Source organism: Cebus imitator, unplaced genomic scaffold, assembly GCF_001604975.1.
Source record: "Cebus imitator isolate Cc_AM_T3 unplaced genomic scaffold, Cebus_imitator-1.0 Scaffold489, whole genome shotgun sequence".
NCBI lineage: Eukaryota > Metazoa > Chordata > Mammalia > Primates > Cebidae > Cebus > Cebus imitator.
The window spans coordinates 1,221,996-1,236,459 of record NW_016107804.1 but is presented as its reverse complement, the minus strand read 5'-3'; the positions used below and the strand labels follow the sequence as shown (position 1 = coordinate 1,236,459).

General features: G+C 37.0%; 1 protein-coding gene across 1 annotated transcript in view; it reads right to left on the bottom strand.

The window, feature by feature from the left end:
* STK32A (serine/threonine kinase 32A) overlaps positions 1-14,464 on the bottom strand; it is a 143,730-nt gene that overhangs the window by 62,888 nt on the left and 66,378 nt on the right. The window contains exon 5 of the mRNA XM_017513249.2: positions 2,094-2,267. Within this exon, the coding sequence (XP_017368738.1) occupies positions 2,094-2,267 (174 nt within the window). The remainder of the gene's footprint in view (positions 1-2,093; positions 2,268-14,464) is intronic.

Below are 14,464 nucleotides of genomic sequence, written 5' to 3'. Positions count from 1 at the left end.
TTGTTTTATTATTTAAGTGGCAAAATATGATGGGAACAAAAGAGAGGGAAAGAACAGAAAAACAGTGTTTGGTGTTAGTAAGCTCCTTGGGGAAAAATCATGTCAAAATTTTTGTTGTTGTTTTTCCCTGCTGAATTCCTGTTGAAACACAGTTCTAAACACACGGTGAAAATGCTCAGAGAATCAGTCTTTTGATGGCCAAGAACATGAAGCCTAAAGAACGAAGGAACAGAACCCAATTTCAAACAGCAAAAGGAAAGAGAGTAAAAAGCCTCAGGCCGTAATGGTTTCTCATGGCCACTGCCTCCTTTCTGATACCTGCGATGTCACAACCAAGATAGGCTGTGGTTGGCAATTTTGGGGCAAATGAATGAGTATGAAAGTTTTGAGAGGGACTCTATAGACTACAAGTATGAAGAGTCTCTCCTCAGAAAGAGCTTTGAGGGACCAGAAAAGCAGTTTGGGAAGATAAGTGCTTGAGAACAGGATTTCTAGTTATTGACAAAACACCAGGTGTGCAAATTCATTTCTGAGATCCCACATGATTAACTGGTCTGTTTTCCATTTATCTGGTGCCTGAAGAGCACATTTCCAATACAAACAGGCCCTTCCAAAGAAGGAACATAAAATAATAACTATTTAATGTGTAGGGCCAAGGCCAAAAAAATAAAAATATATTAAAGAACTGGCCTGTAGTACCTGCACAGAGGAATTGTGATGCTTCACCTTCATCCATAGGCTCTGTACTCATCAAGATAAATTGTAGGCTGAGTACAGTGGCTCACTCCTATAATCCCAGCATTTTGGGAGGTTGGGACAGGAGGACCACTTGGGACCAAAAGTTGGAGACCAGCCTGGGCAATATGGTGAAACCCCATTTCTATAAAAAATATATGAATAAAGTTTTAAAAAAAATTGATTACAGGTAAATGTTAACTGGTGGTGGTGAAATATTTTATCTGGCCAACTTTTTACTAATTGAGACATAATTGTACTCAGCAAATTCTCCAAGGATTAGAGATGACAGCAGCAGAGTCACATGGACTGATTTTTCATTTAGTGAAATATAATCAATTAATTCATATATTTCATATGTGTAAGTAATAGGAGTTGGTATCATAGAGTTATAACTTGGAGGTCAGAGAGATCTAGGTTTAAATCCTGGCTATGCTGTTTGTTCTTGGCAATTGAGACGGTTTCTTTGTCTGTGTAATGGGAATATTATAACGAAATATGGAATCTTGGCTGGGTTTTGAGTATTTAATAAAATAATGTACATAAAGCACCTAGCAGTGCCTGGCACATAGTAAGTCATCAACCAGTAAACAGTAGTTGTTTTGATGTTGATTAGGATCACAATTCTTATAAATAAATCTGGGTGATAATATATATAAGCTGTTATTTTTTCATATGTAATTTTAGTCTAATTATATCTGCTCTGATCATTTACCTCAGGTTATTTCAGAGATCAAATGAGATACTATATATAAAATAATCACTAAAACTACAAATTTCTTTACTATAAAGTTTTATCTTCTTCTATTATCTCTACAGCTTTATGGCCTCTTATGTTATTTGTACGTCTTTATTTACTACAAATGCTCTAACTGCAGAAGACATTGCTATTGCTTTTTCTACCTCCATTTACAGTATACATATTGGGGATTCATTTAATAAACACTGCAGGACAGCAAATGTTAGAAAGACTCAAACTTTCTTCCCAAAAAAACTTTGTTTCTTTTCATTCTATTTCTTTCCCTCTATGTGCTACCTCCATTTAATTATTTATTTAATATGCATTAAGTTCCTATTGGCCACCTTTTCTCCTCCACATCTAAGCTTAGTTATAAAATACTGCTAATATTTATTGATTGTGATCTCGTTGTTTACTATGACCTTGGGCAAATCAAGCTCTATGTGTTCAGTGTTTTAAAAAAGTCTGCAAAATGAGGATAATCAACCTATCTCAGGGTACCGTTGGAAGAATTAAATGAGGATTAAATGTCATGTTCAACAAGAATTTAATGATTGTATCCAGTTGTGGATTCTCTCCTTGCATTGAGTTTATGGCTGTCTCCTTGGACTTGACTGACCTGTGAATGATGCGCTGGCTCTGCAGGTAGTCCAGGGCCATGACCAGCTCACAGATGAAGAGCTTCACTGTTTCTTCCTTGAAACGGACATTCTGTTGCAGGTGATAACGCAGGTCTCCACCCAACAGGAGGTCCACCACCATGAACATGTCTTCCTCATCTTGGAAGGAATACCTGGAATAGCATTAGAAGAGAAAACTTATCAAATATATTTACACATTAAAGAACCCCAGAGACAAATGAGACCCTACAGATCAGAGCAGAGTGTTCTTGAGCTAAGAGCTTAGACTTTGGGAGTAGGTAGTCTATCACTAGCTCTATGGCCTTAGACCTTTCGTTTCCTCATGTATCACATGAGAATAATATCTACCACATTTAATCACACGGAAGAATTAGCACGATAAATGTAATACTTATTGTCATGCTTGATATACAGTAAGCACTCATTAACTGTTTGCTCACATAGCAATAAAACGCAGAAAATAAAGAGATCCCAAGTTATCCATTTATCACTAATGGTCACATCCTAACCATATTTTGCAGGAGGCCCATGAAGTATGAGTTGCAGGAACTCCTTGAATCGTTCTCATGCCTATTTTTCCATACTAACAATGTCATTGCCCAGCAACATTATAGCAAATCATGTCCCACATTAATGATAAGAAAAACATATAAGAAGGGCAATAAAGAAGTAAGCATACAGTACAAGGAAGTAATTAACTCTGTCTTTGAGATGGCGAGGTAAGGGGAAGCTTCTCAATAGAGGTGAAACCAGAGCTCAATTTTGAGAAATGGTGATAATAGTACTAACTAAAAAATAACGCTAATATCTCCTGATGTTTCTATTGAGTGAATCTGTGGGCTCTGACACATTCTGCAAGTGCGACCCCAGTCCTTCCTCATGATGCTGCTCCCATGCTTCCATTCACATGAGGAAATGCACGAAGTTAAATAACTGACAAACGACAGTGCCAAAGCGTTTTCCAAGTGCAAAAGTAAAATTTGAAAAATACCAGAGAAAAGTAGCAAGCAGGCAAGCACAGACATGGGAAGGAACCTAGTGTAAGTGGGGAAAAGAGAATAGCCTGGATTTGCTGGAACGACAGGTATGAGAGGAAAGCTTGCATCTGGAGAAGGTGGCAGGGGCCAGATTCCCATAACAGGAGCCTGTGCATGAATCTGCAGTGACCCACAGTCACTGAATAGGCAGGATCAGACATGGACTTCACACATGAAGGAGTATCAGGCTGAGGAATTAGAAGAGATCATGAGACACAGAACAGAATTGGCCCCTGCTGTACACAATCAGCAGCTTGTAAAAATGCATTCCTACTGCTGTGATTTATTGTTTCCCTCAAAGCACAGCCATGATTTCCAGTCACAGTCAAGTTCTCTGTGTCAACACTGCTTTGACATGTTTCTTTAGACATAATGTCATGGAGGTCACATTTTAAAGTTTCATTTGAATCAAAGAATTAAGTGCCTGCAAGCAGCACCCAGGGATGCACATCACTTCGTAGTGACAAATTATTTGCTGAGGAATAAACGTAGAATATCAATGACGGGAGAAATGCACTTAGTATATTTTCTTCTTTATAATTACTAGTGTGCTAAAGGAGAAAACGGGTACCTACAAACAAAAGAAAAGAAATTCAATGAAGTACTAATCTGAGGTGGTAACATTCTAATGAACACTAACCACCTGATAGTTTAATAAATAAAATTTTGTTTATCACTGAAGACTGATTTACACAGAATATGTCAGAAATTAAGCTCTTGGAGGAATTTAGACAAAAACACAGAAAGTGCTTTGTAAAATCCTGAGAAACATATGCTTGGCATCATTGTCTTTTGGAAGACATTATTCTTCATTTCAATCAATGACTGGCTGGTCGTCTCTGTCATAGGTGTATTAGGCACGAGGAAAGGTCCTTGGATCTAGGCAATTTCATACATAAACCTTCCAACTGCAGCAACACAAGTGATATTCACTGTATTTTACAGGCCATGCAGTAAACAATATTGAACTGGTTAAACTGTAATCATGCCTGGGACCTGCTGCACCTTAGGCTGTTCTCCACTAAGGTAATAGAAAGAATGATTCATTGTGGGATGTGAGCAAGGCCTTTTGGGATGAGTGGTAGCTGGGACAGAGATAATGAGGTGTGTGAGGGTTGGGTACCAAAGTCAGGAGAAGATAGTACTAACCATAAACATAACTAGATGCCAATGCAAACTACCTACTCAGAGTAGGTTAGCATACAGAACAGATAGGATTCACTCCCTGCTGTTGACTATGTTAGGCTGTCAGGCGTAGTTCAGAAACCTGGTGACAGACCAGTGGACTCTTCTCCTATGATTCCATTTAACTCCAAGGGAGCAGAATATATTTATTAAATTGAGCCTGAATGAACATCTTTACTGGGACTTGGGTTAAGCTCTTTTTATTCAAAGAACAAAGTGATAAAGGTGCCAGGTATGGCAAGTTAATACCGGTTTGAACGTGCAAGGGATTATTAATCAAAGTCAGGAGGCTCAGGCAAGAGGCAACATGCATCCCTTGGCCAGTATGAATATAAATTTATTTAATCATGGAGGCAGGTTTGGCTCCTAAAAATCATCTTTCTCCTTTGTCACATCAGAGCTAAAGCCCTCCATTACAGATTCTTAATTCTTAGAGGGAAAGAAGATAAATATTTTATTATCCCAAACTATATCCAGTAAAATATGTGAACATAACACAATTGGGCAATATCTGGAATATTCAACTTCATATCATCTGATTTTTTAAAATGAATAAGAGCTTCCCTGTACCTCAACCATTCATCACACAGGCTCGCTGTTGCATTTCTGCAACTTTCTTTGGTGGGATATCATGGCTTATTTATTTGAGTCAACAGCTCCAAAATTAACAAGTCTGGCCCCAGTGCATTTGAAATTCATTGCAAAGTGTGCTCAGTAAGGAAGATAACTAACAAAAGATCATCACCCTATTCCACCCTACTCCATCATGCCTGACCCAGACCATTGCAATAGGCTATTCATAGCTCTGTCTGCATAATCTTGGACCCCTCAAATCCATTCTCTACTCTGCAGTTATATTTTTAAAATGTGAGTTTTATCATGTTATCCAACCTCAAAAAACCTCCACCTCTTTCCAAGGTCTACAGAAACCTGTTAGGTCTGGCCCTGTTTATTTTTCCAGCTTTATCTTGAAGATCTTTTCCTTCCATTCTCCAGCTAGCAATTCATGTTCCCTTCAGCCTTAGAAGTTTGTGATATGGTGTGACCTGTGTTTGCACTCATGATGTTGTCCAGTGCCTGGTTATAATCTTTTCACCTTTCAAGTCTCAGCTCAAGTGTCACTTCTCACAGAAGCTTTTCCAACATGCCATATTAAATCCGGTTCCCCTGTGACATGCATTGCCATACACTTATTCACAGAATTTATAACAATTTAAAAATATTTCCTGTATGCTTTTGGATTAACTCCTTTAATTCCCAATATACCTCTGGATGCATGCTTGCTTGTACTCACCATTGGTGCCTCAATACCTGTATATTGCCTGAAATACAGGTTGAACAAATAGCAATAGAAAAAATAATTAAAAAAATAATAAATAGAAGGAGAGAAGCAAGGTTAAAACACAAGCTTTAGTCAGGTCTGATGTAAATGCTCTAGGTTCTATGTTTAGAAATTGGCATGATCACCAAATAAGCCAAAAGAATCACTTATTTGGGAGTCACAGTAAATGGTAAAGAAAAAAAAAGAGTCACTCACATACTTGAAGCTATCTCACAGGGGCCGTCATGAAATAAATCTGATTCTGAGGGTTGGGAAGAGATCTAAAATGCTCTGCAATGCAGTGTTTTTCAAATTATTGTGGGTCAAAATCCTTTAAGGAGTTGTGAAATCATTTTGGTTGACTGTGATGAGCATTTCTTAAAAAGAAATAAAACAGATCAAATAACATAGGATACATGTTATTAACACATAAGGTTAAACATTGTTTATGAAATTTTTGTTTTTATGAATATCGTGTGTCTCTATGAGTATATCTACTGGGTTATAATAAAAAACATTATTTGTTATTATGGGCTGCAGTCAAAAAAGCTTGAAAACCATGACAGTAGAGGAGCCTACTTCCTCTTGTAGAACGGTTGCACCAAACCCTCATTCTGATGCTACCCCAGCAAGGCTCCATTCTGAGCAAGGAAAAGCAAGAGAACACTGTGCTAGAACTGAAAAAAAATAGAACAGTTAATTTGTGTTTTTCTGACTGAACAGGGAGTGCTCACAGCAGGCTTTTCACGGCTTAGGTGAAGCATTGGCCCTTGTGAGAAGAGGTCCCTGAGGAATAGGCAAGGAGGAGGTTAGGGTACACTGTCCTATTCATTAAGTAGAAGTTTACTTTTAAAACCTTTCTTTGGAACAATGGCCCATCATATTTCTCTTCTTATAGCTTTGGAAAACTTTTCAAGGTATATCTAGTGTGAAATTCATTTTTAAAAACTAGTATTATGCACCTAATTCATTCAGCATAACAGCACAGCAAACCCATGGTTTGCAAAAGTCAGATTTCAACAGCCTATAAAAATAATACCCAGTTGTGTTTCTGTTTTTTAAGTGAAATACCACAATGTGACCATCTAAGGTAAAAGAAAGGTTAATGGCTTGGATAACACTGGAACCAAGCTGAGACAACACCCTAAATTCTCTCTGTGTAAGTTTAGAGGGAGGCAATTTACAACCTAAGCAAGTATGTAATGACTTTTAGTCATTAATGTATCAGAATGAGAGCATTTCCACCAATGCTTCATGAGAGCCTGTTGGTGAGGATACAGAGAAATGAGTATCTTATATGCCCTGGATGGTAATTTGGTGAAGCCGCTTTTGAGGACAATTCAAAAATGTCCTTAAACAAGGACATGGCTTTGGCCTATAATTTCTTTTTCTTTTTCTTTTTCTTTTTTCTTTTCTTTTCTTTTCTTTTCTTTTCTTTTCTTTCTTTTCTTTTCTTTTCTTTTCTTTTCTTTCTTTCTTTCTTTCTTTCTTTCTTTCTTTCTTTCTTTCTTTCTTTCTTTCTTTCTTTTTTCTTTCTTTCTTTCTTTCCTCCCTCCCTCCCCCCCTCCTTCCTTCCTTCCTTCTTTCCTTCCTTCCTTCCTTCCTTCCTTCCTTCCTTCCTTCCTTCCTTTTCTTTTTTTTTTTGAGATGGGGTCTCACTGTGTCATCCAGGCTGCAGTACAGTGGCACAATCATAGCTCACTACAGCTTTGACATCCCAGGTTCAAATGATCTTCCCACCTCAGCCTCCTGGGTAGCTAGGACTACAGCTATATACCACCATACAAAGTTTTTTTCTTTTTAAAAAAGATTTTAATGGAGGTGAGGTCTCACTATGTTGCCCAGGCTGGTCTCAAACTCCTGGCTTCAAGTAATCCTCAAGTAGCCCCCCAAAGTGCTGAAACTATAGACGTAAGCCACCACACCCTGTGTTGCCCTGTAATTTCATTACAAAGAACTTTCACTATGGTCACACTCAAAAAACTGTGCCAGAATGTACATATAAGGATACTCACTATATCATATAAAATTAATATAATTTACATGCCTATTGATAAGGGAGCATGCAAATAAATTATAGTAAATTCATGCTACAGATTATACAGCATTTAAAAAAAATGAGATCTATATTTTTTTTTCTTTGCATTTCAATGGCTACAAAAAGGCAGATCTATATTCTGTTATGGAAAGATTTTCAAAATATTATATTGTAAAGAGGAAGGAAAAGAGCAATGTTTATACTATAGTATGCAATATAGTATATAGCTGCTTAAGTACATAAAAATGATATATTTAAAAAGGATATAAACACAACCACAAAAGGAAAAAAACCATGCACATATGCTAGTACATGCATAACATTTTTTTGACAATAAGATAACCAATTATATAAGTGGTGGGATTATAAATCATTTTGGTTTTTACTTATATTTAAAAACCCAAGCCAATATAAAAAAATTTTCCTTCTACTCTGATATATCTAATATATATTGCCTTATCAGGAAAGACACCAACAAAAATGAGTCAGTCATCTCATCTTACCTAGGCTAGCAGTTGTCATGAAATCCTCAGTCTTTTTTATTTTTTCTGATTGTTTTCTAAACTTTTTTTAAATAAAGAAATTGTATCGAATGTTTGCATCCTATAGATAGATTCAAACAAGGCCTACCCACTGCCATTGATGTATGTGGCAGTCTTCTTTATTCTACAACTTTCCTGACCCAACTCTTATTTCTAGTAATTAAAAAAAAAAAAAACCCAAATTTGCTGTGGCATTCCCATGGTCTGGACTTTGCTGATTGCATTCATGTCACGTCTGTCTACACATTCTATAACTCTTTGCAGTTTGTAAAAATTGGTGGTTAGACCTAGGGGTTTGTTCAAGTTTAGGTTAAATTACTTTTTTGGCAAAACGATTTCACAGATAGTGGTACCCACTTGATCAGGAGGTATACAATTAATAAGTCTATATTTTGTATGCGGTATTATCAGCCATTAATTACTGTTGTCTTGATTCAAAAATTCCTTAGGGGTTGTGATATTTGAACTCTATCATTTCTCCTTAATGTTTTAGCTGGAGTATTTTTATACAGAGAAACTTGCTTTCAACAATTATTTAGTTACTTTGAGGTACAGTTCACACAGGAAAGGCAAATGCTTAACTCTTCATGTCCCCCCAGAGGTAGAGCCTTATCTTTAACCCCAACTGGACCACAGTGGTGCCATCATGGTTCACTGCAGCCTCAAATTCCTGGGCTTAGGCAGTCCTCCCGCCTCAGCCTTCCAAGTATCTAGGACTAAAGATGTGTGCCACAATGCTCAGCTAATATTTTATTTTTTTAGTAGAGACGGGGTCTTACTATGTTGCTCAGGCTGGTCTCGAATTTAAGTCTTTCCTTTATTTACTACTTTTCAAAATGATTTGTTCATTTTCTAGAATCCTCCAAAAGCAACCAATACACTTTAAAATATATCAAAATGCAGCTTGGCATGGTGGCCTGCATCTATAATCCCAGCTATTCAGGAGCCTGAGGCAGGAGAATTGCCTGAACCCAAGAGATGGAGGTTACAGTGAGCCAAGATTATGCCACTGCACTCCAGCCTGGGTGACAGAGCGAGACTCTGTCTCAATGAAAAAGAAAAAGGAAAAAAAAAATACATATATATATATATATATATATATATATATGAAAAGTAAATGATAAGGAGGTATACAATTAATAAGAAGGTATACGATTGATCAGGAGGTGTACAATTAAACATTCAAATATATTGAGCATTTATATATATACACACACACACACACACATATCAAAATGAACTCTTGGTTTGATGTCATTATTCTTATTGATGTTCTGTTTATAATGTCCATTCTTCAGCAGTAGGAACACAGTCATGTTAGATCATGTGTTATTTTGACTTAAACCTAGTAAGTTTTGATAGTTTTATAAGTGTAGAATATGAAAACATATTGCTGGCAATCTTGTATATTTCCTGTTTCAAACAATCTGGATGACAAATATCTGCTGCTATAGATGTACAGTTATAATGTGTATATATATATTCAGAGGTAAAGTAAAGTAAACACATCACACATATCATAATGATGCTTTCAATTTATATTTGAAATTACAAAAATTCTTAACCTCATCAGTGTTACATCAGTCACTCCTTTCTCCCTCAATGAAAATCCTGGTTCTCAATGATATCAGTATAAATACTTATTGGTTCTATCCCACTGTACACACTCAACACTTTCAAAATAACAATATCAACATTACCGCCAACAATACCATTACTGAAAACAGTTTGAGATATTTTTGCTGTTCTTTTCTGTCATTGGGTGATATTCTACTAACGATATACAATAATTTTCTGTTTCAAAGTCACTTGGAATAGTTCATTTCTGTTGTGGTTAGGCCACAAACTGTATATATACTTAGATAATTTGGTTTCATTTTTTTACATTTCATTTTTGGGGTTGTTTTTAAAATTTAATTTTGTTTTATAGTTATATAAAATATGTGTATATTTTCAAAGTCAAATACTAAAAACAAGGTATACTGACAAAAGTCAAGCTTTTATTCCCATCTTCTCTAATCCCTCCTTTTCCCCCACTGGTAACTTTTTATATTTTTTTCTATTGTAGTAAAATATACATAACATATAATTTATCATTTTAACCACTTTAAGTATAATTCAGTGGCACTATGTACATTCAGGATGTTGTACAGTCATCACCACTGTCTATTTGTAGAACATTTTCATCATTGCTAAGAGAAACTCTGTACCCATTTAATAACAACTCCCCATTCCTCCTCTCCAACCCCTGGTAACCTCTATTCTATTTTCTGTTTCTATGAATTTGTCTATTCTAGGCATCTCATCTAAGTGGAATCATACAACATTGGTCCTTTTGTGTCTGGATTATTTCATTTGGCATATGTTTTCAAGGTTCATTCATGTTGTAGTGTGTATCAGAATGTTACTACTTTCTAAGGCTGAGTAATATTCCACCATAGGCATATACTAAGTGATGTTTATCTATTCATCTGTTGATGGAGATTTAGGTTGTTTCTACCTTTTGGCTACTGTGAGTAATGCTTCCGTGAACATTGGTGTACAAGTATCTACTTGAGTCCCTGCTTTTAATTATTTTGAGTAAATACCGAGGAATAGACTTGCTGGATCAAATGGAAACTCTATGTTTAACTTTTTGAAGAACTGTCCAACTGTTTACTTCAGTGGCTGTAACCCTTACGCTTCCACCAGCAGTGTACAAAAGTTCCAGTTTCTCTGCATCCTTCCCAACACTTATTATTTCTCAGTTTTTAAAGAGTAGTACTGGCCCAGTGTCGTGGCTCACACCTATAATCACAACATATTGGGGGGCCAAGGCAGAAAGATTGCTTGAACCTAGGAGTTTGGGCAACGTAGTGAGACACCGGGAGGAAGGGAGGGAGGGAGGGAGGGGAGGAAGGAAGGAAGGGAGGGAGGGAGGGAGGGAGGGAAAGAAAAGAAATAAAAGAAAGAAAAGAAAGAAAAATTAGGTGTGGTGGCACATGTCTGTAGTCCCAGCTACAAAGGAAGCTGAGGCAGGAGGATCACTTGAGCCCAGGATGTTGAGGCTGCAGTGAGCCATTTTCATAATCACACACAACTGCACTCCCGCCTGGGAGACGGAGCAAAACTCTGTCTCAAAACAACAACCACCACCAAAAACAGAGTAATAGATGTGAAATGGTATCTTGTGATTTTGATTTGCATTTCTCTAATGTTTAGTAGTGCCGGGCATGTTTTCAAGTACTCATTGGCCATTTATTTGTCTTTTTATGTAAAACTGTCTACTTAGATTCTTTATTTCTTTATTTTGAGGTGGAATTTCACTCTTGTTGCCCAGTCTGGAGTGCAATGGTGCAATCTCAGCTCACTGCAACCTCCACGTCCTGAATTCAAGAGATTCTCCTGCCTCAGCCTTCCAAGTAGCTGGGACTACAGGTGTGCGCTACCACGCCCAGCTCATTTTTTGTATGTAGTAGAGATGGGGTTTCACCATGTTAGTCAGGCTGGTCTTGAACTCCTTACCTCAGGTGATCTACCCACCTCAGGTCTTTAACCATTTTTAAATTGCATTTTCTCTTTTTATTATTGAGCTGTAAGAAAACTTTGTATATTCTAAATGCAAATTCTCTAAGAGATGTTATTTGCAAATATTTTCTCCCCATTTTCTGGGGTGACTTTTCAATTTTTTGATAGTGACTTTGAAGCATAAAAGGCATAAAAGTTTTCAATCTTGATGGTGTCCAATTTATCTATTTTTAAAAATTTCTTGTTATTCTGGAGTCATATCTAAGGAACAATTAGTTATTACAAGGTCTTGACCATCTGTTTCTAAATTTTCTTCTGAGAGTTTTATACATTTAGTTCTTATATTTACCTCTGTTTTCCATTTTGAGTTAATTTTATATTTAGTGTGAGGTAGAGGTTCAATTTCATTCTTTCACATTTGGATATACACTTGTCCCAGCACCAGTCGTTCAAAAGACAAATTCTTCTCTATTGAATTTTCTTGGCACCCTAGTTTAATGTCAATTGACTAGAGGCTTTATTTTTAAGTGCTCAATTCTGTTCCATGTTTATCCTTATGTCAGGACCACCCTGTGTTGATTATTGTAGCTTTGTAATAACTTTTGAAATTGGGAAGTATGAGCCCTACAACTTTGCTCTTCTTTCTCAAGATTGTTTGTCTAGTCTTTGAATTTACTAAATTTTGAGTCGCTTTGATTTCTATACACATTTCAAGATTGGCTTGTGAATTTCTGCAAAGAAGCCAGCTGAGATTTTGATGGGGATTGCATAGAATCTATAGATAAATTTGAGGCCACAGTGCTTTTTTTCACTTAACAGTATATTCTGGAGAGCAGACCATACTAGGAGATAGAGATACGTCTGATTTCTTTTCTCAACTGCGCAGTGCTGCAATTTATGTATGTTACATGATTACTCAATCTGTTTCTTCTTGATGAATATTCAGGTTGTTTCCAGCATTTCTTGCTATTATAGATAGTACAACAGTGAAAAGCCTCTATGCATATATCTTTACTTTTATTTTTTATTTTTGAGATGGAATCTCTCTCTGTTGCCCAGGCTGGAGTGCAGTGGTATGTTCATAGTTCCCTGCAGCCTCAACTTCCAGGATTCAACCTATCTTACCATCTCAGCCTCCTGAGTAGTTAGGACTACAGGCATGCACCACCATGCCTGGCTAACTTTTTAAATTTTTGCAGAGATGAGGTCTCACTATGATGCTCAGTCTGGCCTCAAGCAGCCATCTCACCTCTGCTTCCCAAAGTGTTGCAGTTACAGGCATGAGCCACCACACCTGGTCATATATATTTTTGAATTCAGGACAGTGTAACTTTCTTATAAATGTATAGAAGAGCATTTGCTAAAACAAAGAATTGTTGAAACAAAGGGCAAAGATATATGTAATTTTTGTTTAATGCTGCCAAATTTATCTCCATAGGGTGCATTTTGAATTCCCACCAGCAACATATGACAGTGCCTATTTTACCACTTTCTCTCTCTCTAGTACAGTATGTTGTTAAATTTTCAGAGACTTTTAACAGCAGAAAAACTCATCAGTAGACCAAGAAGCTTTGGAACTTATGAAATACTTATTTCTCTGTCTCATAAGTATCCTTACAAAGTTTTCCAAAGAAAAAATGAATCTTGAATGCATTCTTTAACACACATAATATAAATGACCTCACCCACTTGTGTATATTGTGTGTTTATCTAGAATAAACAACCATATATCTAAAATTAATAAATATGAACAATAATAATTTACGTAGATCTTTTGGGCAGTGAAAAGGATGGATTTGCGAGAAATACCATATGATATTTATAATAAATGTTCACGCTGAGCAGGGGGCTTACACCTGTAATCCCAGCACTTTGGGAGGCTGAGGCAGGTGGATTACCTGTCAGGAGTTTGAGACCAGCTTGGCCAACAGGGGAAAACTGCATCTCTACTAGAAATACAGAAAAATTAGATGGGTGTGGTGGTGGTGTCCTGTACTCCCAGCTACTTGAGAAGCTGAGGCAGGAGAATTGCTTGAACCTGGTAGGCAGAGGTTGCAGTGAGCTGAGATTACACCATTGCACTCCAGCCTGGGCAACAAGAGTGAAACTCCATCTCAAAAAAATAAATAAATGTTCATTAAAAATTCCTTCTTTAGCAATAAGAAACTTGTAGGTAAGTCTCAGAAAACATAAAGACTCTTGGTCTGAGTTTATATCCCTGTAGTTAGTCTTTTCTGGCTTGCCAAATATAAATTAGATGTTATTCCTCCATGTTTCTCCTTCTGCCCTTCCATGGCACCCAGATATTTCTCTATTACAGAACACTGCAGGCCTGGAGCAGGTGACTCACGCTTGTAATCCGAACACATTAGAAGGTAGCACTTTGGAAGGCAGGAGGATTGCTTGAGGCCAGGAGTTCAAGACCAGCCTGGACAACATAGTGAGACCCAGTCTTAAAAAGGTTGTTGTTGTTGTTGTTTTAATTAGCCAGTATAGTGGCATGCACCCATAGTCCCAGCTACTTAGGAGGCTGAGGCAAGAGGATTCCTTGAGCCCAGGAGTTCAAGACTGCAGTAAGCTGTGATTGTATCACTGCACTACAGTCTGGGTGACAGAGCAAGACTGTCTCTTGAAAACAAAACAAAACACTTCAGAAATCTAGTTGTAGATGGCTACGTTGCATTATATCATATAATCACAATTAACATTTTCTTTTTAC